The sequence below is a fragment of the Lithobates pipiens genome, unplaced genomic scaffold (assembly GCF_037356315.1).
Source record: "Lithobates pipiens isolate NorthernLeopardFrog02 unplaced genomic scaffold, aLitPip1_a1.2 Scaffold_16, whole genome shotgun sequence".
In the NCBI taxonomy this organism is placed as follows: domain Eukaryota; kingdom Metazoa; phylum Chordata; class Amphibia; order Anura; family Ranidae; genus Lithobates; species Lithobates pipiens.
The window spans coordinates 122,647,311-122,671,219 of NW_027507748.1; the positions used below are offsets into that span (position 1 = coordinate 122,647,311).

The window sequence follows — 23,909 nt, forward strand, 5'->3', positions numbered from 1 at the left end:
AGCAATTGGACTTTCAATGCAAAACTAAAAGTGCAGTTCAGTGGTGGCCCTTGGGTGGCTCCCTTCCTTCCCATCTACTAGAGACAGCTCAGCTTTGCCTAGCTTCAAGGAGACAGGACTAAAGTTCCTTGCTGGGCACGTTGGTTCCCCCTGGTTCTTTCCATCTGCTGGCCCGGTTCTTGCCTTGTTTGTGATTTCATGGAGTCTCCATAGTGGGTTACTTGGCTAACAGTTGTGTTTTCGGTTGTAACGGCGTTTAAGTGTGTTGCATAAAGTTAATCTTTCACCCAAACTTTGTATTTTATTGACCTATAGGGATTGCTTGTCCACACTACTCAACATGTGTCTGATATCTCCAGCCATTCTGCCTTCCGCAACCACTAACTGAGCTGACTTCTGTCCATGAGGGCACAGCAAGTACAAGGGCATATGGGTTTTTGAGGGGTGCTATCACGTTAGTGTTTTGGCATATGCCAAAACGCTGCTCGGCTGAGTACTGCCTTCCTGCTGGGTTACAGGCCTATCATCCCTCAGCAACCTTGGCACAAGCTTCCTGGAGGATTCCATAAGGCAGCTTTCAAGAGTGGCCCTCATGTCAACATGAGAGGGATAATGATAGCTTAACCACTTAAGGACCGCCGTATTGCCATTGTACGTCATCACAATGGCACAGGCAGGCACAAGCACGTACATGTACGTGCCTGCTAGGTTTTTATAGCGCTAGGTACCCCGATATACTACCCAATAATGGTTTTAACCCCCTGATTGCCCCTAGTTAACCCTTTCACCCCCTTTTGCCAATGTCACTAAGCAATCGTTTTTTCTGATCGCTGCATTAGTGTCACTAGTGTCGTTAGGTAGCTAGTTATTTTTTTAGGTTCACCGCCAGGTTTTTATAGCGTTAGGTACCCCCATATACTACCCAATAATGGTTTTAACCCTTTCACCAGCGATCACAGTATAAGTGTCACTGGTGACGCTGGTTAGCCAGTTAGTTATTTAGGTTCCCCGTCAGGTTTTTATATAGCGCCAGCGACCCCCATATACTACCTAATAAAAATTTGAACCCCCTGATTGCCCCTAGTTAACCCTTTCACCACTGATCACCGTATAAGTGTTACGGGTGACTCTGGTTAGTTTGCTTTTTATAGCATCAGGGCACCCACCATTTATTACCAAATAAAGGTTTAACCCCCTGATCACCTGGCGGGTGATATCAATTAGGTTTTAGGGTCAGGGTCTGCATCGCCCCAGGCAGCGCTAGGTTAGTGCCAGTACCGCTAACACCCACACGCAAAGCATAAACCTCCCATAGTGGTATAGAATCTGAACAGATCAATATCTGATCTGATCAGATCTATACTAGCGTCCCCAGCAGTTCAGGGTTCCAAAAAAACGCATTGTTAGCGGGATCAGCCCAGATACCTGCTAGCACCTGCGTTTTGCCCCTCTGCCCAGCCCACCCAAGTGCAGTATCGATCGATCACTGTCACTTACAAAACACTAAACACATAACTGCAGCGATCGCAGAGTCAGGCCTGATCCCTGCGATCGCTAACAGTTTTTTTCGTAGCGTTTTATATTTAAATCCGGAAGGCAGTGCTTGGTTTTCGGGGTCCCATACGTGGCTAGGCTCCCAAAAAGTCCCCCACATGTGGTATCCCCGTACTCGGGAGAAGCGGCAGAATTAATTTTGGGGTGTAATGTGACTTATGTCCATAGCATGTGTGAGCAATATATCATTTAGTGACAACTTTTTGTAAAATGTTTTTTTTTTTTTTTTTTTTGTCATTATTCAATCCCTTAGGACAAAAAAAATAAATATTCAATGGGCTCGACATACCCATCAGCAATTTCCTTGGGGTGTCTACTTTCCAAAATGGGGTCATTTGGGGGGGGTTTGTACTGCCCTGCCATTTTAGCACCTCAAGAAATGAGATCGGCAGTCATAAATTAAAAGCTGTGTAAATTCCAGAAAATGTACTCTAGTTTGTAGACGCTATAACTTTTGCGCAAACCAAAAAATATACGCTTATTGACATTTTTTTTACTAAAGACATGTGGCTGAATAAATTTTGCCCTCAATGTATGACTAAAATTTAGTTTTTTCGATTTTTCTTATAACAAAAAGAAGAAAATATCTTTTTTTTTTTTTTTTTTTTTTTTCAAAATTTGCGGTCTTTTTCCATTTATATCGCAAAAAATAAAAATCGCAGAGGCAATCAAATACCATCAAAAGAAAGCTCTATTTGTGGGAAGAAAAGGACGCAAATTTCGTTTGGGTGCAATATTGCATGACCGCACAAATACCAGTTAAAGCAGCGCAGTGCGAAATTGGAAAAAGACCTCTGGTCCTTAAGGTGTTTATTGGTCCGGGACTGAAGTGGTTGGTGAAACTTCTCAACAGGAATCGCCATGAGACTGCTGCTTTGAGGGCAGACACATATTCGGACCATCCTTGGATACCTACATCCAGAAGATAAATGGGGGAAGAGTACCCTTAGCTCTTAGGACCGCTTACAGATCAGAAGCCAGTAACGCTTTCAAGGAGTTTTTTGTAAGCAGCCGGCCTTGGGTTACAAATAAAAGCCCTCATTCCAGTTTCATAATAACTGGGAGCCCAAAGTTCTTGCTGTTCTGACTCGCTTAGGTGGAGGGAAGGGGATGCCTAAAGGCCTTTGTAGCCACTTTGTTCCTGGATTTCTCAGAGGAATGGCTCTGTGTGATGTCTAGTACATAAAAGGTTTATTTTGCCCCTTCACTCTTTATGCGCTCAGGAGTGCCTTCAGATTCCTGTGTCTTTGTTTTTTGTGGCCCTCGAAAGACTACTGTCCCAAGGGGTCATTGAACTTGTGTCAATAGAGGAGAGGTTTGTTTCATGGATTCCAAGCCAAACGGATGTCCAGCCTATCCTAGACTTCAAAGGTACCAACAATTTTTTGTTTTTGCGTCTAGCATCCTACTTTTGCAGGTGGCACTGCAATCCTACTGCCAGGATCTAAAGCTTGTTGCTTGGTCCAATAAATGCAGAGAAGGATTTATGACAAGTAAAAAATAAAAAAAGCATTTCTTTTTCATACATCATTGGACACATATTCAATGACAGGAACCGCTGTGATTGATAAGGATTGGGCTCTTAGTTTCTAAGCTGCCCTGCTTCTGGACGGTTAAGTGAAATCCCCTTATTTACTACTTGTGTGGTGTCCCAGCGATTGTAACAATCAGTTAAGCTAGCTAGAGGCTGGACACTTGTGTGCGGTGACCATACAGGGGAGCTTTTGAGCTAGCTGTGGGTGTTTGCAAGGTGTACCCATTTATTTATTTTTTGCTTGTGTCTGACTGTTTCTTACTTGTGTGATGGTGTTTCGTCATTTTGGCTACCCGCTGGACACTATGGCGATCTGCGCTTGCACAGAATTTTGTGGCCACGCCCCTGAGTCCAGGTTCAAGCCCCACCATCCAAGTGGACATAGTTAGATTTATAATTATGCCGAGCGAGGCCATGCCTGAAGCGCGGCGAGCGAAGCAAGCCGTAAGGGTCCCTGTGGCAAAGTGATCTTACAACAGTGTTGGAGTGCATATAGCAGCGGGTAGCAAAATGTGATTGGTAGCCGAATGTGACATGACAATGGCACGTGATGGTGTGCCATTTCGCCTCTTGGTTCACCATGGCGCACATGCATTTGCAAGAGCACTGCTGTGCTCAGAAGTTTGGTGGCCTTGGTGCACGAAGATTCACATCATACGCAAATAGAACTGCACCGTTTGGGATCGCATGCGCAGACCGTTCCGGCGAGCAGCCAGCTTATTTAATCTGTGTATGCCAAGCATGTTTTGCTTCCAGAAGGCAGCTGTGGGGCACAGAGCAGGCTCTGAACCAGGCATTTGCAGCGGTTCATTTCTCCTTACCCGGGTAACTTGAGTCATCAGGTGTTGCTTGGCAGGCTAAAGGTGCTTAGCAGGATTGTTGCATAGGGGTTTGGTGAGCCCTATTAAAGGGTCTCCTTTCTGTGGTGTGTTAATACTACACCCAGGTACTCTTCTTTTCTTTTCTTTTTTTTTTTTTTTTTTTTTTTTTTTTTTTGTGGCTTGTAAATTTTCTTCAAAAAAGAGGGGCAGGACTAAACCTAATAGAGAAGGGTACACCTATGTCGTCGGTAGCTCCTGATGAACCTAGTCGTATCCCTGGTGTTGTATGCCCGGAAGCATCTGGCCTTTCAGGGCAATCTGAGCCTCTGCGCCTATCTGGTATTGTGCCTACAATCAATGCTGCTTCACCCTTTATCACCAAGGATAAACTGTCCTCAGCTGGGTTAGAGCACAGGCTTGCTGGCATGATTGCCTCCATACCGCAGGGTAGCAAGAAGCATGACAGATCCACCTCCCTGGAGCCTCCTAGTTTGGAGCAGGAATTGGTTGAGGATGGAGAAGAGCTAAAAGCTCAGGATTCTGTGGAGGGCCTGGCAGATTAGTCTGCTTCTGAGCAATCTGCACAAGAATATATCCAGTTGAGGCATGCCTACTCAGTCGCAGAGGCTTTTGATACAGACTCTTACCGGGTTGGTTTGTTCTGCCTTTAAGTTGCCTCTTGCAGAGGTTACTGAGCCCCCATGGCCCTTTTTGAGGGTCCCTCAGGCCTCTTCAGACCGTGCAGGCTTTCCCCTTGCTCATTCTGTTGGAACAGGCCGTGTACGCTGATTGGGAACATCCTGAGAGGATTTTTGTTCCTCCTAAAGAAGTTTCCCTTTTTTATCCCACGGATGAAAAGTTCATTAAGAGGTGGCGCATGCCAGCCATAGATGCAGCAGTCTCTTCCTTTAAACAAGAGCTTAACTTTTATGGTAGATAACGCCCAGGGCTTGAGAGACTCTGTTGACAAGAAATTGGAGTAATTATTAGTCTTGCTTTTTCTTTTGGCCAGTTCAGCTATTCAGCCAGCTGTTGCTGCAATTGGTATCTGCCAGTCTGTAAAGGATCAGACTGCCCGACGGGCCTAACCAGGAGGATGATCTGCCTAAAAATAAGGCAGATATTCCTCGAGCACTGTGTTTTGCTGTTGACGCCTTTTTTAAAGGATTCAATGCAGCAGGTTTCTCATTTGGCTCTCTTGTCTGTACATATGCGCAGACTTGTGGCTTAAGAACTGGTCAGCCGAGCTTCCTTGTAAAAAGTTATTGGCATGTTTTACCCTTTCGTGTGGAGCGTTTATTTGGTGATCATTTGGACAAATCTATCCAAAAGATTTCCAGAGGGAAGAGTTCTCTACTTTCTGTGAAGAAAAGCACTAGGCCTCCCTCATTTAAAACCCTCAGACTGCTTCCTCGTGTGTCTCAGCGCCAAGGCAGTTCCGCTGCCAACAGGGCACTAGAGCCTGGGACAAGGCTAGTGCCAGAAAAGGCCCTGGGTCCAAAACTCTTCTAAACCTAGCACCAAGCCCTCCTTTTGAGGGGATGCCCCAACTGTCGGGTGGGGGGAAGGCTGCTGCACTTTACAGACATTTTGGAGAACAATGGTTCAGGGCGAGTGGGTCACCCACTATATCCTGCGGTTACAAGCTGGCTTTGCAGGGGGTTCCTCCTCAGGCTTCTAAGATCCAGTGTTCCCTCGAATCCTCCAAAATAAGCTTGTTTCAGGCACTACATCATTTAGTGCATCAAGGAGTGATTGTACAGGTTCCTGTATCCGAAAGAGGCTCAGGCCGCGTACACATGGGCGGATTGTCTGTCCAACTTGGTCCGCTGAACCGCGTTTCAGCGGACAATCCGCTCGTGTGTGGGCTTCAGCGGACTTTTTCAGCGGACTGTCTGACGAACAAAGTCTTACGGAATTTCCGTAATTTTGTCCGTCCAAACTTGGTTTCAGCGGACAGTCCGCTCGTGTGTAGGCAAGTTGGACGGACTAAGTATGGCGCATGCTCAGAAAGGATTTACACAGCCGAAGGTTGCATTGCAGTGTATAGGACGTCGTTTTTCTAGTCCCGTCGTACGTGCTGTACACGTCATCACGCACGCTTTCAGCGGACTGTCTGCTCATCGTGTGTGGTCAAGTCCGTTCATTCAAATTTTGAGCGGACTGTCTGTCGGATTGTCTGACGAACTTAGTTGGGCAAACAATCCGCCCGTGTGTACGCGGCCTCAGGGTTTTACTGGGACCAGTTTACGGTTCATAAACTAAACTGGGACACGTGGTCCATTTTGGATCTAAGATTCCTGAAACGGTATCTAACAGTATAAACAGTATCTACTAATCCAGTCCTTTTCGGAGAGTATGTCTGCTCATTAGTAGCCTGACTCCAGACGGGAGACCTAGCCTCCATCGCTATAAAGGACCCGTATTTACACACATCGTTCAACTTCATCAGAGGTTCCTGAGAGAGGAACGTCAGTTTGATCACTTAATACTTGCCCCTAGAACAGAACATAACCTGCATAATGCAGTATTCAGAAAGCTTAGACTGGATCATAAATGCCTCAAAGTCTGAAGTATCTAGGTCTGATCCTAGCTATGGTCGTAGCAAGGGTATTTTTTCCACCCATAAGGATCTGTCCTGAAGGATCAGGTGCGTCATAAGGGGCACCAGACAACTCTCCATTCGGCTTTGTATGGGTTTTCTAAGAAGGATGGTGTCCTCGTAGGCAGTGCCCTATGACCAGTTCTATTCCAGGCCTATACAACAAGACCTCTTGGCTTGGAACAGGAGAGGACAAGCCCTTGATTATCCAATGTTCCTATCTCCTCTGGCACGCTTAAGCCTAAACTGGTGGTTGCAGGATCAGAACTTATGAAGGGAAAGATCCTTCCTCCCAGTAACTTGGAGAGTACTGACCACAGGTGGCAGTCAGGCTGGTGAGCAACCCTAGAGGGGCTCACAGCTCAGGGGAAATGGTCAAGGAGACAACAGATCCTGCCCATCAACGTCCTGGAGTTATGGGCAGTACATCTGGCACTATGGTCCTGGATGGTGGAGCTTCAGGACTGCCCTGTCGGGGTTTGGTCCGACAATGCCACTGCAGTGGCCTATATAAACCACTACAGCGGTACCAGTTGTTCAGCTCTGACAGCAACACACAGGAATATACAATGTATTACTCACATATAATCACACACATGGGTTGGACTTGTGTCTTTTTTTTTTTTTTTTTCTTTTTCTTTTTTCAACCTCACCTACTATGGATGTTCGAGCAGCAGAGGATTCGGCTTTCGGCCGCAGTGTACTGTTGGCTGCCGTATAAGGTATGGCGGGGTGTCTCCCTCCCCTCAAGGCTATTGTTCTGGAACGTCCCAGCAGGTAATGAATATTAGCTTAACTCTGTCCCATGATAAATGAAATTAGAAAATATAAGTGTTTTTTTTTTTTTTTTTTTTTTCTTCCATGATGCTTACCTGTAAAATCCTTTTCTTTGAGTAAATCATGGGACACAGAGATCCCTCCCCTCTTTGGGGATTCAGTACTGGCTACAAAACTGAAGCACTTCCTGTATGGGAGAGGTTATATAGGGCATCACTTCCTGTCTAAGACTGTCTGTCTACTAGTGTCCATTCACCTAGAGGTGAGTTATAACCCAGTAGGTAATGATTAGCCTAACTGTGTCCCATGATGTACTCAAAAGGATTTTACAGGTAAGTTTGATGGGGAAAAAAAATCCTATTTTCCCCCACCTTTCTCGTTTGTTTTACAGACAAGGTTTGGAAAAGGAAGTGAGAGAAATAACTCTATTAGGGATCAGACAACTAAAATTAACTAGCCTGCTGTGCAACATAAAAAAATCTATATTGAAGAAGGGAAAAAAGTGACCTGTGGTTTGAAGATTTTTTGCCTCACTTCCTGTCCTGGTGAAAATGTTCCCCATCGCTGTGGCCGCAGAGCAGCAAGGACTGACAGCAGATTCTAAATCTTCCCCTATTCGATCCAGAACTGACGGTTTGGTTGTAAATCCACTTGAGATCTTCACAGGGCTGTATAGTATCTGGTACAAATTAACAAGGGTTTTTATTTTATTTTTTTGGTGTTTGCCTTGCGTGTTTTTCAATGCTCCCTCCTTTCGGTGCATCTGTGCTGCACGTGTGGGATGTGTTTGTTTCTTAATCAAGCAAATGATTCTAGTATGAGATTTTGATGAGATTTTTGATTGCCAGCAGTCAAATTTAAAAAAAAAACAGGTGCAAAATCACCAGTTTGATTTTATTGTGGGCAAATTGGGTGGTTTTAATCACCACACCACTAATGGGATTTTATATATATGTTCCATGTGCAAAGAGCGGCCGTTAGCATGTGCTCTTTTGCACTTGATGTGCCACCCCCAAGGGAGTTGTGGTTTGGATTATAAGGTTTGCAGGTGGATTCCATTTCCGTTACAGCAAATTTTTTGTTCTCAAAGTGACCAAAAGCTTTGTGTAAAAAAAAAAAAAAAAATTAGATATTTTAAATCCTTGCTTTCTGAGAATGTTTCTCTGTCCAATCCATATAGGGTTTTTTTTTGGGTGAGGTAGATATAAAATATTCCATGTAAATATTTAATTCTTGACACTGCAGGTATGGAAATTTCAAGTGGAAGAGCTTTTACATACAGGGTCTCACAATGGCTACTCTGTAATACTGTTAAATACAAGAAATGAGGGATGCTGTTGTCACCAGGACAAGGAAAGGCACCAACCACAATAAAAACATTGCCAGAATTGTTGAATGTACCCCATTTTGTTTTCTGTGTCTTGTGAGAGTTTCTCAGTGGGGGCACAAATCGCAAACGAATAACAGCCAGACATGGTTTCTAAAAGGTGTGGGTTTTTTTTTTTTTTTTTTAAAGTCGTAGGAAACCCACTTTTATCATCTTGTACCTAAATAATAGGCAAGCTTATAAGGCTTACCTGTAGGTATAGTGAATATCTCCTGAACTTGCACAGTTTTTAGGAGATGTTTGCACTGCATGCAGCTGGTAACGTGAGTGGCATATATGAGGACGTGACATCGTCATGGGCCCGGACACTCGTGTATGATGTTTTCTGTTTTTTGCGTTCTCTGCATTAAGGTTAAAAAAAAAAAAAAAAACTTTTAGGATTTTCCCAAGCCCCCACTTATACTTACCTGAGCCTGCTCTTGATCCAGTGCTGTGTATGAGAGCATCAGCTTTCTCCTCTCTCATCACAAAGAAAATTGATACCGGTATAGCTCTTGCTACTGTCAAATGAGGGAGCCTGGGTGAGGGGGCAGGCAGAGTACCACCCCCCAACCCCACTTGCTAGGGTGGGCACTTGGAAGGGAGAAGGAGCCAGGAATGCCGGCAGGGGACCCCAGAAGAGGAGGAGTTTGCAAAACCATTGTATGTAGCAGGTAAGTATAACACGTTTGTTATTAAACTAAAGTTTTGGAATGCATCTAGTTATTTAAAATTGTTTTTAAATCGGTTATTTTTAAATTATAGGGAATTATTGCCAGCCCTGTGAGTCCATCGTGCTCTGGTGATTTGTACATGCATGTAAACCCTTACCAACCTACCATTGAAAACATTTAGCCATGTCTCTTCAAAGTGCAAAAAAAAAAAACACATTGTGCTATATCGTGTCGTGTCTATATCGTGTCAGCTGTTAATCGAGATGAGCTTGGGTATGTTTAGGATTTGATCTGAACCAGTGTGTGAGCCCGGCAGGAAGGTGTCACCTGTAAGGGCCAATCATCTGTAGCTAGAGCATTACCCCACAGCCACAACATATACTTGCAGCTGCAGGGCTTGGAATGTACTAGCCACCGTTGACTGGTCTGTACAGGTGAGGGCTTCCTGCTCCGGTCTCGTGCACACACGTGGGCTTGGATCCGAGTCCAAACGCGCCTGAGCTCATTGCTGAATGAAAACTTCCCCTGAATCTGAAGTTTAAAGCGGGAGTCCGCCGGGACTCCGTGGTTTTTTTTTTTTTTTTCTTAAAGTCAGCAGCTACAAATACTGCAGCTGCTGACTTTTAAAATAGTGACACTTACCTGTCCAGCACGCCTGCGATGTCGGCACCCGAAGCCGATCTCTAGACATCTTGGGTATGGGAATCAGGAAATGGAGCCTTTCGGCTTCATTTCCCGGTTCCCTACTGCGCATGCGCGAGCCGCGCTGCGCAATGAGGACGGTCCCCGCTGCCTCTGGGATCTGTGTGTTTCCCAGCAGGCAGCGGGGCACTTGCGGAAAGGGGCGTAATGTACGCCCCTTTCCGCAGAGAGCTAGCCCGGAAGTGGGTGCAGTTACCTGGATTATCCAGGTAACTGCACCCCCCTCCCCCCTGAAAGGTGCCGATTGTGGCGCCGGAGGGGGGGAGGAATCCAATGAGCGGAAGGTCCATTTTAGGGTGGACCTCCGCTTTAAGTACCAAACAACTTGCTGATCATGTAAAGAATATCCACTGTCCTGTTTCTTGTGTACACTTTCTGCATTTAACTAGCTTTCCTAGTTCTCTTCAGACAGAATTGGTTGCCTCTGCTGTGAATAATGGTAAATAGGGGGTGGGGGGTTTTGAGACGTTTAGCAAAAGAAAACTGGAGAGAGCGCTGATACTATTCAGTCCACAAAATTCTTGTGTTGTAAGTCCACAACAGGATTTAGTAGCGTAGTGCTTTTCTGGCTGGTCAACGGGTTATCTGTGCATGCAAGGTCTTTGAAGGGATAAAACATGGGAAATGTATTGCAGAGATGTACATCATATCATTTATTGACTTTTTTTTTTGTTTCCCCCTCCAATATGCATTCACACGTGCATGCTTTTCACACATGGCTTCCAGACTGTTGGTAGTTGCCTTTTTGTGATTCTGTATATTTTCTGGTGCATGGGGGTGTCCCTAGAATTGCTAAAATCTACATCTTTATAATGCGGCCTTTTGTTTCTTGAACAAGATAAACAAATATTTCTCTTCTACTTTTCAGCAATCCACCTCTTAGTGAAGAAATGCTGCCCCCTGGAGAGTGGATGTGTCACCGCTGCAGCATACGCAGGAAGGTAACTTGTTTTGCCTTTTAATGTATTTACCATCCTCCAGACATCTGTGATTGAGTAGTGTTGTACTGTGTTGAATATTTACATAGCTGGGTGTAGTTGCTATACGCCATACTTTTCAGAGTGAGGGACCGTTTACATTTGATCACGATCCCTAGTTCATGTGCAGATCTGCAGCTCCTACAGCTACACACAATCTTGCTGTTAAAGTAGGTTTATGGCACAAGAGGGTGTGCACAGATGTTTTGAGATAGATATAGATTATATTTATATATATAATTATATTTGGTGTTTTACACTTCAGTCAAAAGTGAAAATCAAGCTTAAAGTTCATATAAAGGTAATGATCTAGCTGCCCTATCTCTCACATACTAGTGAGTTTATAAATGTAACTCAAGTGTCAGCAGTCCCCATTCTGTTCTAAAAATTTGGGAAAACCACTCCCTAGTATGAATGTGTGGTGAAAAGTTCCCAACCTTGCCTATATGCTGCAGGATCCTAAGACATAAACAGCCCGGCTGTCATTTTTTTGTCTAATCCAAAAAATCCTTTCCTGTGCCCCTGGTTGTACTCTTCCTGGCACCTTGCCCCGTCAGAAGAAAGGGACATGCCTCCTGAAACAGAGCCTGTCCTGAGGCTTTGTGAAAAGCTTTATATTCATCAATGCGTTTCCCCTGCAAGTCTAGAAGAGTGGCACAGAACATTCTTGGGTATGGCTTATGTAGTTCATGTGTAATTGTTTCAAACTGCCAAATAGAACCATTTATTTTTGTTGTTCAAGCCTCTGGTTTGTTTCCTCACAAAATGTATTTCACTATTATAATAGCGCATCGTCTCACAGTATGATCTTGACAATGTGCATGCCCTCTAAATAGGTTGGTTTAGCCCCAACTATGCATTTTTTATTTTGGGCAAGTGCCAGTAGTTTAACCACTTCAGGTCCGAAAGATTTTACCCCCTTTATGACCAGGTGATTTGTTGCTATTCGGCACTTGGATACTTTAGCAATTGCGTGGTCATGCAATGCTATTTGCAAAAAAATCTATAATTTTCCTACAAAAAGCTTTGTTTGGTGGTGTTTGATCACCGCTCGTGGGGTATTTATTTATTTATTTTATTTTTATTTTTCTCACTGTAAACAAGCATTGCATTTTGGGGAAAAAAAACATTTGTTACTTTCCATTAGAAAACATCCAGTGGAAAATGGCCTCTAAACACAACTGGCTAGGAATGACTAAACTAACCTGTGTACTGATAAGATAACAGAGGAGAGTTCAGGAGCAGTTGAAAAAAATGCCCAACTGCTCCTAAATGTCCGTTTAATAGCAGCAGTGTACATGAGGCCTAAAGGTGCTATTGACACGAAGTTATCGCAACATGTCAGTTGGTACACTGTTTGGTATGGCGTTTTTGTGGTGATGTGCAGTAGTGCCATTTGACCTCCAAACATGGTGTATTATGGCATCCATAGAGTTCAATTCTGGTCTCATCTGACCAGACTATTCTCCCAGTATTTTACAGGCTTGTCTAAATGTTGTGCAGCGAACTTTAAACGAGCTTCATGCCAGGTCTGCTAATGCCAGGTCTTTCTAAAGCTCTCTTGGTCCTTTTGGCTCTTGGACAACTCTTGTTTGATAATTCTTTTCACTCCTTGCGATGCGCAGATGTGGCTGGTTTATGGTGAAATGATCTTTCCACTTCTCACTGGAACATTCAGAAGGTTAAAAATCCTTCTGTAAGCAATGCCATCGGTGTGTTTTGCAACAATAAGGTTGCAAAGGTCTTGAGCTCTTTGCTTTTACCCTTCATGAGATGTTTGTGTGACCCCTTGGTAATGAGACACCTTTTTATAGGCCATCAGTTGAGACTGAACTAGCTGATATTTGCATTGAAAAGGAGCAGGATTGCTTTCTATGTGCTGATGGATTTTAGCAGGTATCTTGGCTTTCCATGCCTTTTTGCACTCCCGTTCATGTGTTTTTAATGCTTTTTCCATGTCATTTCATTTCTGAACTTAATTGTTTTTGGTTTGTTTGTATGTATGGATTGCATGGGTTGTTACTGATGTGTGGTGAATTTTTTAATGTCATTAGCACCTTTTTTAGAAATTTACCTAGAACCGTGGTGACATGTTCAATACTTATTTTACCTTCTGTATACTGGATTTTTAAAATTTTTTTTTTTTTTTTTTTTTTTTTTTTTTTTTTTTTTTATAATAGTGGTGATGATCATCAACTTATAGCGAGACACAGACAATCTGACAGTTTGTATAAACGAACTGCCCCTGACCTCTGTGGTGACGCTAATACAGCAATCGGTTCTAATGTACACTGACACTGTATTTATGACACTGGCTGGGAACGGGTTAAACGTCTAGGGTAATTAAAGGGTTAAATGTGTGTGTAAAAAAAAATAAAAAAAAAGTTTGCCTATGTTCACTGTGTGTACTATGTGGTGCATTTACTAAGAGATGTGCCTTATTCCCTGCTTCCCAGGGAAACAAAAACTGGCATATCGCTGCTGTCGGAGAGCTTTGTGTTTACATACATGCAGCTCTTTCCTGTCACACGCTCTGCTGATCGGCTGGTCCTGGCCATAAATCATTTCAATCTGTGATATGTGACCTCACAGCCGCGCACATGCTGCTCCATACCCAGTAATGCAGAACCGCGCATTATAGCTCTGATTCTGCGCAGCCTATCTGTACTGTAGCAGTAAAACTACAGCGCGTGGCCAGCAAGTGTTTAAAGCCATATGTTTGCTATTTAGTTGTAGTGAAATTCACACCAAAGTTCCCAGCTCTGTCCATCTGTTGCACCCGTGATAAGAGAACTCATTCTCGCCACTGGAGTCCAAAATATTCTTTCACTTTAACTCATGACATTTGTATTGTGTCCAGAGACATGCAATAGTTCACATCACATCTATTCCTACTAGAAAGTTGACCTTTCTTAAAAAAACATTTTTTTTTTTTTTTATCTGTATACCCACAAGGGACACTTCTTGGTAAATATTCTCACTGGGACTAAAAATTTATAAAAATCCAGAGGTTTGCGTTGTCGCCAGAACAGCAAAAGATTTGAAATCTTACAGTGGTTGATGTAATTTCCTCCTACTTCTGTGTCCTGCTGGGAAGATTTCCTGCCCCCTAGAAAGCAGAAGGGTAAAAATAAGCTGACAGTGGTTTTACCGTTCATTACTTTTTAAATTGGCTTTTGTTATACTTCAGTATGGGTTCTTTGCTGAGACAACAGTGCATGGCCATTAACCTACACTGGCTTATATTTTAGGTTTTAATTTTAAATGCAGATTAGATAATTTATTTTTTTCTCTCAATACTGCTCCATTATAGTATATCTATACTATGCTGTTTATATGAAACCTTGTTTAACTTATTGCTAATTTAGCACACTTGCTATTGGGTTATCTTCCCTACAGAAACGTGAGCGTAAGAAGGAGCTGGGACAGGTCAATGGCTTGGTTGACAGGTATGGAAGGAGGACTGTCTCTCCTACCAATGACTTGGATTTTTCGGAGCGAGCTGCTGGCAGCCTTCGAGCCCTTGCCCAAGCCAGGATGTTAGAAAGGAGGGTAAGCCGCCCTGGCACGCCTACATCTAGTGCCAGTACAGACACTCCCAATTCTGAGCAAAATGATGTGGATGAGGACATGATTGATGTGGATGATGATCCTTCTGGAGAGTCTGAGAGCGGACACTCGCAACTCAAAAGACCATTTCAACTGCTTATTGCAGCAGCCATGGAACGGAATCCCACCCAGTTTCAGCTGCCCAACGAACTCACCTGCACCACAGCACTTCCAGGTAAGTGATCAGTAACACTGTTTCCAGTTATCCTAAATCGATTTTACAATTTGTGTTGCATGAGTAAAATTGTCCAAGGGGCACACAAGTACATGTATGCCAGGGATATGCAATTAGCGGACCTCCAGCTGTTGCAGAACTACACGTACCATCATGGCTCTGCCTCTGGGCATCACACTTGTGGCTGTCAGTCTTGCTATGCCTCATGGGACTTGTAGTTCTGCAACAGCTGAAGGTCCGCTAATGTCATATCCCTGATGTAGACAAATTAATAAGTCTCTCAGCATAAGGTGCAGTGTGATCATTCAAATAATCAAATTTAAAGATGACCCCTAGGCTCCACTACTAAATTAAATCAGTAGCTACAAATACTGTAGCTACTGACTTTTAAAATAACGACACTTGCCTGTCCAAGTATCCAGCAATGTCCTCACCCGAGTTGACTCTTCAATCTGCTTTGGGTGCAGGCGCCGGCATCTCAAGTATGGGAAACAGGAAGTGAAGCTTTGCAGCTTCACGGCCAGTTTCCTACTACGCATGCGTGAGTCATGCAGTGCTTTGTGAATGGTCCCATTAGTCTTCTGGGACCTGTGATGTGTCCCAGAAGACTGCAGGGGAATGGGGGGGGGGAGGGGCTTGAACTTCTGACTCAGATTGCCGTGGGGGTCTGAGCCAGAATGGGAGCGAGTACCTGTCAAAGCCAGGTACTCGCCCCTCCTCCTCCCTCCCCCTCCTCTGGAAAATGTGGCAGTGGAGAGGATGCAAACAAGTGAAACTTCTTCTTTATTTTATTTTTTTGTTGAAGCTCCACTTTAATGCCACTAACTGTGCATAATAGTTTTGTGACATTGCAAGATATTCGTTGGTGCTTCATGGTAGGAAAATTTAAAAGTAGTTTAATAGTTATATTGTGTCTGCCTGTAGGTTATGTAGCTTAAACTTTGACTTGACTGAGCATGGGGAATTCGTTGGGATCTGGCTGATTACTTAACCGATTCCCGACCGACGCACGCCGATGTACGTCGGCAGAATGGCACGGGCAGGCATATTGGTGTACAGGTACATCCAATCTTTATTGCCGCCCTGCCATCGTGAGTGCGCTGCCGCCGCTGGTCGGGACACCCTTGAGTCTGGTCGCGGGTCCCGTGGACTCGATCGCTGCGGGCATACCCGCGATCGTCTCACGGGGCGGCTGAACAGAGAAATGCTGTTGTAAACAGCATTTCCCCATTCTGCCTTGTAACTAGTGACGCTGATCTCTGCTCCATGTGATTGGAGCAGAGATCAGTGTTCACTAAATGAAAGCCCATCTCCCCCCCCCCCCCCCCCCCCCACAGTTAGTATCACACCCCTAGGAACACTTAACCCCTACACTGCCACCCACTGATTAACCCCTTCACTGCCAGTGTCATTTACACAGGAATCACCGCATTTATAGAGCAGTGATTGCTGTATTAATGACAATGGTCCCAAAAATGTCCGATGTGTCCGCCGTAATGTCGCAGTCACAATAAAAATTGCTGATTTCCACGCCATTACTAGTAAAAAAAATTAATAACAATACCATAAAACTATCCCCTATTTTGTAAACGCTATAACTTTTGCGCAAACCAATCAATCGTTTATTGCGATTTTTTTTTTTTTTTAATTATTTATTTATTTTTAACCAAAAATATGTAGAAGAATATGTATCGGCCTAAACTGAGGGAAAAATTGTTTTATATATATATATTTTTTTTTTGGGGGGGGGATATTTATTATAACAAAAAGTAAAAAAAATTATGCGTTTTCTTTCAAAATTGTCGCTCTATTTTTGTTTGATGCACAAAAAATAAAAACCGCAGGGGTGATCAAATACCACCAAAAGAAAGTTCTATTTGTGTTTGTTTACGTGCCTGTGTGCATAGGCACATTACAATTTAATGGGCTGTATTTTAGCTCGGTGGTTAAAAATATTTAAAAAAAAAAACTTTTTTCTGCAAGAGGCCAAAGGTGTCCCTCTCTTCCCGCTGGAATAATAAAATGATTGGATAGTTCATGAGCATCTCGGGACCAACTTGTCAGCTACCAATGAGCACACCCGTATTCGGTGGCATTGACCTTTTATGGTTTGTTTCAATCTTTATAGTAAACCTGCAGTTTTGATCTCATACCTCCAAAGACCTGTTTTCTCACTTTTGTTTGGATTGAAGCCAGAGTTTTGCCATGGTCTTGGGACCTGGCAAGTGGATATCCTGCTACCCCCAACAAAGTGGCAGGTAGCCACCTTAGCTGGTCTTTTATCGTTGATTTGTGAATGATCTAGCATTTCTGCGTACTGCGCCCCCTACTGTATTCTGTTGTCTTGGAATATAAAAGTCAAGCAGATCTTTTTTGCAAAGTGTGTGAAATGTAATACTTTATTTATTTTTTTTATATCAAAGTTTATGCAAAATACTCTCCTCTACAGGCACCAGCAAGCGAAGAAGAAAAGAGGAAATGACAGGAAAAAATGTAAAGAAAGCACAGCACGAGCTGGATCACAATGGTCTGGTCCCATTACCAGTTAAAGTCTGCTTCACTTGTAGTAGGTATGTAAAAAAATTAGCAGTGCACCAAAGTGAACATTTTGGTACCAAAAATTAAGGATGCGCTTAACCGACGTTTAGGTTTTTTAAGAAATATATCTTTATAAAGAGTTGTATTATACAACTTTTTAATATCGAGAATTTATTGTTGGCCATTATGGGCACCTTTTTTGACGCTGTGTTAAAAATCCTGTTTGCTGCATTTTTGGTGCATATATGGCAAACGGCACCAAAAACCCACCTCCCCATTGAAAACGCCACAAGAATGCACACTTGCGTTTTTTATGCTTTTTTTTTTTTTTTTTTTTTTGTCGCGTGACCTGTGAAAAACATCCTAAGCAAAGAAAAATCTCAGGCGTTTTCGGCAGCCATTATATCGGCCCTTTTTTATTTTTTGGCGGCTGAAATTTTGGTGCATAAGCTCTATTGTGTTGATGCTAGTTTTTCTAGTCTTGTGTATACATTTATTAAAGGTTCAGCCCACCTAAAAGGGAAAAGGGGTATTTTATATTAAATGTTGACAGCAGTAGACTGAAAACCATATTTATCGTATAACGCGCACCTTAATTTTAGTAGGGAAGTTTCAGGAAAATTAAATTTTAAATGGATCTGAAGTAAAATAAGGGTCGGTGCCCATCAGCGCAGTCTTGCCGGTGCATGGAGATTAGAGTTGCCGGATTACACTGCGGGAATCTCCCACTTGGCTGCTGCTGTAATACGGAGTCCCGCCTTCTGGATTAGCTCCTATGATGGACATCGCATGTCCCGGGAATTTGACCAGTAATATAACAGCGGCTGCTGAGTAATCAGGAGATTCCCACTCTGTAATCTGGTGGCGCTTGCCCCCCTTCCCCTCCGAGGTCAGCCCAATGGAAAATGGCGCATAACACCCATATGTTTTTTCCACTCTGTTTTCAGGGGAAAAGTGCGTGTCTTATATGCCGATTAAATACAGTAATTCACTAGTTTAATGATCTTAGCACTTGAGCAGATATCTTCCTGGTGCTTTCTTTTTTGCCAGACCCTCTAGTAGTGGCTGTAAAAGTTGGGTAGCCCTAGTAGGTCATATAACTTTCAATTTTAGTTCAGGTTTTGCAGTAACAATGTTTTGGCATATTGCAAATGGATACAAAAGGTTTTATATAGGACGCTTCAAAAACCAATAATGACAATACGGTTTGAAGGTGTCCTGGATATTGCATGTGTATACACTTGCATGTAACTCTATTATTTATTTATAGGAGCTGTCGTGTGGCACCCTTGATCCAGTGTGATTACTGCCCTCTCTTGTTTCATATGGACTGCTTGGACCCCCCTCTCACTGCCATGCCAACTGGTCGCTGGCTGTGTCCCAATCATATTGAACATGTTGTGGTAAGTAGCCTACTCCTTGTATCACTAGGTTTTTTTCATTGTTGCAACAACGATTTTGACAGATTTTGCTCTTTTCTGAACATATGGATTTTTAAAACGAAATCCTACATAATTGAATACTAACTTAAAATAGAACATGGCGTACATTTTCTTTTCTAATAAAGTGTATCTAAATTATATAGTATAATACAGAAATATGTAGGTGCTGTTATCTCTTCTGATGTTGCTTTGTAATTCTGTAGCTGAATCAGAAGAGCATGACTTTGAGTAACCGGTGCCAGGTGTTTGACCGTTTCCAAGATGGTGTTTCACAGCATGCGGTAAAAGTGGACTTTCTGAGCCGCATCCATAAATTACATCCCCCAAACCGCCGGCTTTTGCCTTCGATCAGGAAAAACACAGTCAAGGTATGTAGACTAGAATTTTGAGTGCTAAATTCAAATAAACATTTCTGAAAAGGATTTTGCATATCATATACATATATATTAATACCTTAGGTACCAGAAGCTATCAAGGCACAGTATCAGGCACCTCCAGAGCTAATACCTCCTGCTGGCATACGTGACGGGGAGCTTATCTGTAATGGTGTACCCGATGAGTCCCAGAAGCATCTCCTGCACTCTGAGCACTTAGCTAACCAAGCAGAGCAACAAGAGGTTTGTATTTGGTATTGTGGCTTTTTTTCAAAAATCGTCTTGATCATTCTTCATGAAATATTGCTAAAGTGAAGACCAAAACATCATAGAGATTTTTATATTTTTTTCCTTTTCTTGTGCTCTCCTAACATGCCTCAATGCTTATGCTGCTCATTTTTGCTGAATCAGATGAAATTTGACCTGTGGCTAGTGGCCATTTTGGCACCCCTTGGCTGGGCAAATGAAAAGGCGCCAAACAGAAAATTTTTGGCCTAACCGTAACTGCAGCCAGTCAGGTGTAGTCACTGTTCAGGTATTCTGACAGCCATGGTAGCTGCTGTTATCAGAATACAGTGCCTGGCATGGGAGGTTTCTCTATCCATGCTGTTTAGCGTGGATTTGGGATTCTGTCAGCAAGTGGGGCTGGGTTAGAGAAATCCTAATGTGTATGGCTTGAGTTTGTTAGTTTTTTTTTTTTAAAACCCTTTGAAGGCCTTTTACTACCAGTGTTTGCAGCTCTGGTGTTTGTAGTCCAGAGCTTTGCCATCCTTTTTACTTTTTCTCACTGGACATGCTGCTGCATGTGTGTTGGCAAATACTGATTCTGTTTTAACAATTAAAGTAGCATTCCAGTCAAACCCTAACTATACCTAAACTGGCTCACATCCCCATTTTAAGCCTATTCTAACTATCCTTTAAAGGAAAGGTATATCTATACTTGCCTACCTTGAGGGCAGTCCTGTCACAGAATCTCTCCAGTGACCAGTTTCAGAGAAGAGGAGAGATCGCCAACAATGGCTGCAGAGCCAGGGTGATGTCACCTACAATGGATCTAAAGTCTGTACGCCCCTGTTAAAATGTCATCTTTCTGTGATGTAAATAAATGAGACCAAGATAAATACTTTTAGAACTTTTCCCACCTTTTTAATGTGACCTATAAACTCAGTTGAACAACAAACTGAAATCTTTTAGGTGGCGGGTAGTAAAAAAATAAAATATGGTTGCATAAGTGTGCACATCCTTTAAACAAATACTTTTGTTGAAGCACCTTTTGATTTTATTACAGCACTCAGTCTTTTGGGGCATGAGTCTATCAGCATGGCATATCTTGACTTGGCAATATTTGCCCACTCTTCTTTGCAAAAACACTCCACTCCAAATCTGTCAGATTGCGAGGGCATCTCCTGTGCTCAGCTCTCTTCAGATCACCCACAGCTTTTCAATCGGATTCAGGTCTGGGCTCTGGCTGGGCCAGTCAAAAACTTTAATCTTCTTCTGGTGAAGCCATTCCTTTGATTTTGATGTATGGTTTGGGTCGTTGCTATGCTGAAAGATGAAGTTCTCTTCATGTTCAGCTTTCTAGCAGAAGCCTGAAGGTTTTGTGCCAATATTGACTGGTATTTGGAACTGTTCATAATTCCCTCTACCTCGACTAAGGCCCCTGTTCCAGCTGAAGAAAACCCTCCCCAAAGCATGATGCTGCCACCACCGTGCTTCTCTGTGGGTATGGCGTTTTTTGGTGATTTGCAGTGTCTAGCACAAAAACATCTTTTGTAATTATGGCCAAAAAGTTCAACCTTGGTTTCATCACTCTTTCCCACATGCTTTTGGGAGACTTCACATGTGTTCTTGCAGAATTTCACCTGGCTTGGATGTTTCTCTTTACAAGAAAAGGCTTCTGTCTTGCCACCCTACCCCCATAGCTCAGACATATGAAGAATACGGGAGATTGTCACACAGCCAGTACATGCCAGATATATTTGCAGCTCCTTTAATGTTTCTATAGGCCTTCTGGCAGCCTCCTTGACCTCCCCCTTTTTTTCCCGTCTTTTCATCAATGTTGGAGGGACGTTCTAGTTCTTGGTAATGTCACTGTTGTGCCATATTTTCTCCAATTGACTGTCTTCACTGTGTTCCATGGTATATCTAATGACTTGAAATTTCTTTTATACCCTTCTCCTGATTGATACCTTTTTAACAATGAGATCCTTCTGATGCTTTGGAAGCTCTCTGCGGACCATGGCTTTTGCTGTAGGATGCGACCAAGAAAATGTCAGGAAAGACCTGCTAGAACAGCTGAACTTTATATGGGGTTAATCAGAGGCACTTTAAAGTATGGCAGGTGTGTACGGACTCCTATTTAACATGAGTTTGATTGCTTAATTCTGAACACAGCTACAGCCCCAGTTATAAAAAGGTGTGCACATTTATGCAACCACGTTATTTTAGTTTATTTCCCCCCTCCCCTAAAAGATTTAAGTTTGTTTTTCAACTGAGTTCTACAGTTTGTGTAGATCACATTAAAGGTGGGAAAAGTTCTCAAATCATTTTGGCTCTTTTTACATCACAGAAATCTGAGTTAACTTGGGTATATTTAGAATTTGCCTGGAATGCTACTTTAATAAAGGCAACCTGTACTGTGAGCATTAACATGGAAGGATTGCTTGGGTTTCTTTAGCCTTACAGGATGCCTATCGCTGTACTTGGCCTGGCCTGCTATTTTAGGTAAAGATTTTATCTTGGGGGGGGGGGGTTAGTGCTGCTTGAATTCTTATAAGATAACGTTCAAATTTTTAATCACTGTTTTTTCCTTACCAATTTTATCCATTTTAAAACATGTCACGAGAAGTAGGACATCCCTAGCTACCTAATTTAAAATGATAGCTGACTTTCATGGTGATCTGACCCTGATCATGAGCACGACAGCCAGGTTGCTAGCTTTTTCCAGATTAGATCTGCAATGGCAGTTTGTTTTTTAATTATGACAAAGCAAACTACATATATTTCATTGTACATTTATTTTACTATAGTCGGACATCTTTTATGTTGCAGGTTTTCAGGTCAGGATAGGGTAAGCCACAGGCTCATTTAAAAGGTTTTAGGGGAGTAAGTCAGCAGTGCACCAGGAAAATCTTTCCTAGCCAATGCCTTCAGTTTTGATAAGCTTTTTACAGTTTTGGGAATATATTTGGTACCAGGAATCAGCAGGGCTTCAGGCTGGAACTGCCAGCTTTCAGTGATGGGTGGCATCCAGCATGAAGTTCAGAAGCTGACTAGATCTCCCGTGCTTTCCGATGCTTCATATTACTGCGTAGAAGAGATGTATATTTCTCTTTAGTTCATCAACGGGCACAACGCCCCATTAATCTTGACTATAGGAATATATCGCCCTCTGCAAGAGTAGGACTAGGCAGAAAAAGAAAACTTGGCCAAAACCCTTGGGCCATCACCTGCTAGTATATGACCCCCTCCCTGCTATAGGCATTCAGCTTTTTTTTTTTTTTTCTTCTGTCTAGTCAGGAGAAAGGACCTAGGCTCCCTGCTGGGATCTTTTGGTCCTAGCAATTTTTTTCTCCTTTCCCCTTTTTTTTTTCCTGGGAGATCTGCAATCGACTGCCAGGCTGGGTGACGGGCTGGATAATCTAGATCAAGTGGTTACCCCAGTCTGGCCAGCAAGTGTGTGAACACTGCAGCTACACACCAGGTCGGCCGCGACATAGCCTCAATGGAAAGAGGTTGGCATGCGAGTTAAACGTCTCACAGGGTCGCATGCGACTGGGCTCTGGTCCAAGTTGCAGTACCCCCTGGCCAGCCGCCCCCCACTTCGGTGGCGAGGGGATCTGTCAACCTCCATAGTGGCAAGTACAGTCCCCCCCTTTGCTCCTTTTGTGAGGCGGTGGGGTTGGATGCAGGTACTCTACAGGGACAGCTGGCCTGCCTCTGTTTTCCTTCTCCCATCCTAGATCCATCCGTTATGCTGGTCCCCCCCCCCCTTCTTTTTATTTATTTTTTTATTTATTTTTTTCTTTTCATCCAACCCCCCACCCTTTGTGGATAGTTCCCTGGGGGGGGGGGGGGGGCTCATGTGGTGTGTGGTGCAGTACCTTTTGTCCCAGTATAGAGGGCACAGCGGTGCCTTTTAACTCACTTAGCCTTATGGCAGGGGTTGACAAATTTGCTTGGAATCTAGGAGCCAGCTTAAAAAGTTAGGAGCCAGGTCCGTGACGACGATCCGGACCTGTCCCTGGCCTGACATGGAGACAAGTGAGGGGAAGATAGCAGCGTCGTCTCATATGTAAGAGGACCTGTCATGCTTTTTCTATTACAAGGGATTTTTACATTCCTTGTAATAAGAATAAAAGTGACACAACATTTTTTTTAAAAGAACAGTGGAAAAAAAAAAAAAGTTAAAATAAAGCAGAAAAAATAATTTTTAAACGCGCCCTGTCCTGCCCGCATATAAAATCGGTGTTCGAACCACACATAGGAGGTAGCGCCGTGATCGGTAGAGCGAGAGCAATAATTCTACCCCAGACCTCCTCTGTAACTCAAAACGTGCAACCTGTAGAATTTTTTTAAACGTCGCCTATGCAGATTTTAAAGGGTAAAAGTTTGTCGCCATTCCATGAGCGGGTGCAATTTTGAAGCGTGACATGTTGGGTATCAATTTACTCGGCGTAACATTATCTTTCACAATATAAAAAATAATTGGGCTAACTTTACTGTTGTCTTATTTTTTTATTAACTAAATTATTTTTCCCA

General features: G+C 43.1%; 1 protein-coding gene across 2 annotated transcripts in view; it reads left to right on the top strand.

Moving 5' to 3' along the window:
* The window catches only part of PHF12 (PHD finger protein 12), a 109,305-nt gene that overhangs the window by 25,406 nt on the left and 59,990 nt on the right, over positions 1–23,909 (top strand). For both annotated transcript variants that reach the window (XR_013274400.1, XM_077480393.1), the window contains exons 3-8: positions 10,899–10,971; positions 14,407–14,791; positions 17,241–17,361; positions 18,600–18,732; positions 18,975–19,139; positions 19,230–19,388. Coding sequence is in view for 1 of the 2 variants with exons in the window: in XM_077480393.1 (XP_077336519.1) it covers positions 10,899–10,971; positions 14,407–14,791; positions 17,241–17,361; positions 18,600–18,732; positions 18,975–19,139; positions 19,230–19,388 (1,036 nt within the window). In the remaining variant the exon portion in view is untranslated. The remainder of the gene's footprint in view (positions 1–10,898; positions 10,972–14,406; positions 14,792–17,240; positions 17,362–18,599; positions 18,733–18,974; positions 19,140–19,229; positions 19,389–23,909) is intronic.